Consider the following 5,083-nt stretch of genomic DNA (forward strand, 5'->3'; position numbering starts at 1 on the left):
AAATACATATCCCACATAAAATACTGTACAACACTAATAAAAATTGCTTTTAGGAAATAAATATCTTGTGATTAACCTATGAGATTATTAGGATAATGGGGGTTGGTAAGCACACCAACCCAGAGCGTGACCACACGCTCCCCAAACCGCGTGACTCGCCACCCCCGTCAAATTGACACTGAAATAAACGTATGATATCAAAAAATGGTAATCGAGAATGACCAAATTGCCCACGGCTGTACAAATAAGTTAACCGTTTTTCACCTTCCGAGATCTAACCTAGCACCATCACTCACCCACTCCCCTGCCTCAACCAATTCCCATTCCCTCTATAAATAAGCACACTCACCAATTGTGTCAACTCGCGTCTTGCCCTTCCCTCTCTTTCTATATCTCCCTCTCTACCGGAAACCGCTCTCCTTTCGTTGCTAAGGGTACGTTCTTCCGTCACTCCGCTCTCAATTTCCATAGCTCTCGGTGTGTTAGGATGCGTGTGTTTGCTTGTTCAAGTCACCACATGTAGTTATACACTATAGTGAAATGCTAATTAAGGTTTTGGAACTTAACTTCGTCAAGTTTGTGACTAGTGCAACTTGATCTGTCTCCAACACTGTTTCTGGAAATGTTATTATGCTGCTTGTGATCCTGAATTTGTGAATTAATGAGTGGTCCTTAGCAATTTGGCTTGATTATGTAGTGATAAGCTTTGAGCAGTAGATATAGCGGAGTACAAATGTTAGATCTGAATTTCGGATTTGTTCTCTGATTGGATCTGAGATGAAGGCGCTGTTTAGCATTTATACTGTAGTCAAATCTGTCAGCATTGTATCCCGCTTTCGTTTCACTAACATGTATTGTGTTACTGTCGTTAGATCTGAGTTTATTTGTATTTCGTAGTTATGGATCTGAATGTTGGTTAGATTTGTTCGATGTGAACTTGATCTGATAACTTTGATGTATTGATCACAATATTGTAATGGTAGACGAATGAGTTCCGTGTCAAGTGATAGTCGAGAACTTATTGAATCAGTGAGATCTCATCGATGTTAATACTGTTGGGAGTGTATGAAGTGGATGCTTGATGTTTTGTGCATGCTGATTAGTTGTTTTATTCCTTTATGTGGTTTGATTGATTGAATTTTTTATATTGCCAGAAAAATGGCTTCCCACATCGTTGGATATCCTCGTATGGGCCCTAAGAGAGAGCTGAAGTTCGCTCTGGAATCTTTCTGGGATGGCAAGAGCAGCGCTGAGGATTTGGAAAAGGTGGCGGCTGATCTCAGAGCTTCCATTTGGAAGCAGATGTCTGATGCTGGCATCAAGTACATTCCCAGCAACACATTCTCATACTACGATCAGGTGCTCGATACCACTGCCATGCTCGGTGCTGTTCCCCCGAGATACAACTGGACTGGTGGTGAGATTGGTTTCTCCACTTACTTCTCCATGGCCAGAGGGAATGCCACTCTTCCTGCTATGGAGATGACCAAGTGGTTCGACACCAACTAGTAAGTGATGATCGATATTTTTTTAAACAAAACCTCTGTTGCAATTATTATGCTTATTTATCTAATATGACGTTTCTGCCTGTGCAGCCACTTCATTGTCCCTGAATTGGGACCTGATGTGAAATTTTCTTATGGTTCTCACAAAGCTGTTAATGAATACAACGAGGCTAAAGCGGTAAGAGCCCATTATTTCTTTTATTTCCAATTTAACATGTAATAAAAAATAATATTGATTATATCTATTTGATAGAAACCAAACTCATGTGTGTTGTCTACTAATTATTGTGAGTTCTAGGTATAGTTTCTTAGTAAATTTTGTTTTAACTTTTGCATGTTTGTAATGATCTGTAATGCTCTGTTTTGAAATGAATCTACATATAGAATATTTAGTCAATATGTTTGATTTTGTGTAAAGTTCCAATCCTAAATGTCTCTGTGCTTCCTATAAGTTTGTTATAATTTATTTTTTTGACCTGATGAGTTACCTGCTCTCATACAGCTTGGTGTTGATACCGTCCCAGTTCTTGTTGGACCAGTTTCATACCTTTTGCTTTCGAAACCTGCCAAGGGAGTTGAGAAAAATTTCCCACTTCTTTCTCTTCTTGACAAAATTCTTCCAATCTACAAGTAAGAAAAATAAGAATCTATAGTTCAAGTATAAAATCTGTCACCATTTGCATTTTGATTGCCTCAGCTATTTAACATAAATGATCCTGTCAGGGAAGTGATTGCTGAGCTGAAGGCAGCAGGTGCTTCATGGATCCAGTTTGATGAGCCTACCTTGGTAAAGGATCTTGAGTCTCACCAGCTGGAAGCATTCACCAAGGCTTATGGAGAGCTGGAGTCAACCTTATCTGGTGTTAGCACCATCATTGAAACTTACTTTGCTGATGTACCAGCTGCGGCATACAAGACCCTCACATCCTTGAGCGGAATTTCTGGTTTTGGTTTTGATTTGGTTCGTGGAGCTCAGACTCTTGATCTGATTAAGGGTGGTTTCCCTGCTGGAAAATACCTCTTTGCCGGAGTTGTTGATGGAAGGAACATCTGGGCTAATGATCTATCTGCATCTCTCTCTGAGCTCACTTCTCTTGAAGGCATAGTTGGAAAGGGTATACTAGCTAACACCTATTTTTTGTTAGACTGAAGTATAATTTTATGGTGTGTCATTTCATTTTCTTTATTTGTTTTGCTGGCAGACAAACTTGTCGTGTCCACATCCTGCTCACTTCTCCACACTGCCGTTGATTTGGTCAATGAGACCAAGTTGGACCAGGAAATCAAATCATGGCTCGCATTTGCAGCTCAGAAAATTGTTGAAGTGAATGCACTTGCAAAGGCATTGGCTGGCCAGAAGGATGAGGTATGTATCATGCCTAAGCATACTTAGAATTTGTATCAACTATCAAGAAGGCACTTGTACAGTTCAAATCTTATTGTATCGATCTTGATAGAATTACCTTCAATACATGTTGTATTGTTGCTCATTTACTTATTTGGATGTTTCCAGGCCTTCTTCTCTGCCAATGCTGCTGCTCAAGCCTCTAGGAAATCATCTCCCAGAGTGAACAATGAAGCTGTCCAAAAGGCTGTAAGTACTGAATTTTTGTGATTTTGATTTTTTGTCTTGCTGCTAACCTGTTGTGAGCTAACTGTATAATCTTTGATTTGTTAATCTAGGCTGCTGCTCTAAGGGGTTCTGACCATCGCCGTGCTACAAATGTTAGCGCCAGACTTGATGCTCAACAGAAGAAGCTTAACCTTCCAATCCTCCCAACCACCACTATTGGTTCCTTCCCACAAACAGTGGAGCTCAGAAGAGTGCGCCGTGAATACAAGGCCAAGAAGTGGGGTTTGCTTAACTTTGCCTTTGCAATCTATTAATGTGATGAAACCCATTTCTGAAAGTTCAAATTTTGGTTCTAGGATCTCTGAGGAGGAGTACGTTAAGGCCATCAAGGAGGAGATCAACAAGGTTGTCAAGCTTCAGGAAGAGCTCGACATTGATGTTCTTGTTCATGGAGAGCCAGAGGTGAGGAAATTTAGATGTCATTTCTCTAAAATAAGTCATTCTTAACATTTCGGTTAACGTGTATCTAGTTAAGACATTTCTACTGAAGTATTAGGTTTTAACAGTATCTTTTATCTTTTGATTCTCTAAATACCAGAGAAACGATATGGTTGAGTACTTTGGAGAGCAGTTGTCTGGTTTTGCCTTCACAGCAAATGGGTGGGTGCAATCATATGGATCTCGATGTGTGAAGCCACCAATCATTTATGGTGATGTCAGTCGCCCCAACCCCATGACTGTTTTCTGGTCCACCGCTGCCCAGAGCATGACCAAGCGCCCGATGAAGGGAATGCTTACTGGTCCCGTTACCATTCTCAATTGGTCTTTCGTGAGAAACGACCAGCCCAGGTAATGTGTCTAGTGAGAGAAAGGCATTCTGTTTTCTCTTTTAGTTATTTCTGTTATACTAAAGCTACATTCTGTTTCGTTTGGCAGATTTGAAACCTGTTATCAGATTGCTTTGGCCATTAAGGATGAAGTTGAGGATCTTGAGAAGGCTGGTATTACCGTGATCCAAATCGATGAGGCTGCATTGAGAGAAGGATTGCCACTCCGCAAGGCAGAGCATGCTTTCTACTTGGACTGGGCTGTACACTCGTTCAGAATCACCAACGTCGGAGTCCAAGATACCACCCAGGTGTGTCTCGTCCCTTGTCCTCTATGCACAACTTCGTTCCACATGTCACTAATTTGTTTGTTATCTTGATTAACAGATCCACACCCACATGTGCTACTCCAACTTCAATGACATCATCCACTCCATCATCAACATGGATGCCGATGTGATCACAATTGAGAACTCGCGATCAGACGAGAAGCTTCTCTCAGTGTTCCGTGAGGGAGTTAAGTACGGAGCTGGGATTGGGCCAGGTGTGTACGACATCCACTCCCCAAGAATTCCGTCGACTGAGGAGATTGCGGACAGGATCAACAAGATGCTTGCCGTCCTTGAGACCAATATCTTGTGGGTTAACCCTGATTGCGGTCTCAAGACCCGCAAATACGGAGAGGTGAAGCCTGCACTTGAGAACATGGTTGCCGCCGCCAAAAAACTCCGAGCCGAACTTGCCAGTGCCAAATGAGCTCTCTCTATTTCCCACCTCCGATTGTTAGAAAAGTCTTTCCTATAATAATTGTTGTTTCCGACAAAGAAGAAAATTACTTGATTAGGTGTAGTGTGCCCGCTGGGCGATTTGTTTGGTTTGCTTATTATATGTTTGGTTATTTGAATATTAATGTCCGTTTTCTTTTTAATGTGGAAGAGTTTTATACTCTTATTTTGGTTTTCCCTCTTTACAACAGGCTCAATTATATTCTAAAATCGGCTATCTACTTCAGTGGACACACTGTAACTGTACATATTAAAAAATCAAGGGTAAGACAAGGTAAGGACTATCAAATTGGAGACTGCAACTATTCTGAAAACTGTATGATAGACTTTGATTCCCATCAACTATTTTGTTTCGGGTTTCGAGTTCAAGATTGAGTTGTAACCTTAAACATA

General features: G+C 41.0%; 1 protein-coding gene across 1 annotated transcript; it reads left to right on the forward strand.

Annotated features, from left to right (window-relative positions):
* Positions 1 to 277: 277 nt before the first annotated feature.
* Positions 278 to 4,856, forward strand: LOC125219384 (5-methyltetrahydropteroyltriglutamate--homocysteine methyltransferase). The gene is made up of 12 exons (XM_048121360.1): positions 278 to 434; positions 1,155 to 1,508; positions 1,596 to 1,683; positions 2,008 to 2,135; positions 2,229 to 2,620; positions 2,708 to 2,871; positions 3,019 to 3,099; positions 3,189 to 3,355; positions 3,435 to 3,540; positions 3,677 to 3,927; positions 4,015 to 4,216; positions 4,293 to 4,856. Exons 2-12 carry the CDS (start codon positions 1,159 to 1,161, stop codon positions 4,659 to 4,661), a joined length of 2,298 nt encoding a protein of 765 aa, XP_047977317.1. The 5' UTR covers positions 278 to 434; positions 1,155 to 1,158; the 3' UTR covers positions 4,662 to 4,856.
* Positions 4,857 to 5,083: the final 227 nt, after the last annotated feature.

The sequence above is a fragment of the Salvia hispanica genome, chromosome 1 (genome assembly GCF_023119035.1).
Source record: "Salvia hispanica cultivar TCC Black 2014 chromosome 1, UniMelb_Shisp_WGS_1.0, whole genome shotgun sequence".
NCBI classification, from domain to species: Eukaryota; Viridiplantae; Streptophyta; class Magnoliopsida; order Lamiales; family Lamiaceae; genus Salvia; species Salvia hispanica.

Bases quoted from the DNA above. Each gene is read 5' to 3' on its own strand.
- LOC125219384 (XM_048121360.1), top strand. From the start codon at position 1,159: ATGGCTTCCCACATCGTTGGATATCCTCGTATGGGCCCTAAGAGAGAG. The intron at 1,509-1,595 runs GTAAGTGATGAT...CTGCCTGTGCAG, and splicing joins AAGTGGTTCGACACCAACTA to CCACTTCATTGTCCCTGAAT. The intron at 3,100-3,188 runs GTAAGTACTGAA...TTGTTAATCTAG, and splicing joins ATGAAGCTGTCCAAAAGGCT to GCTGCTGCTCTAAGGGGTTC.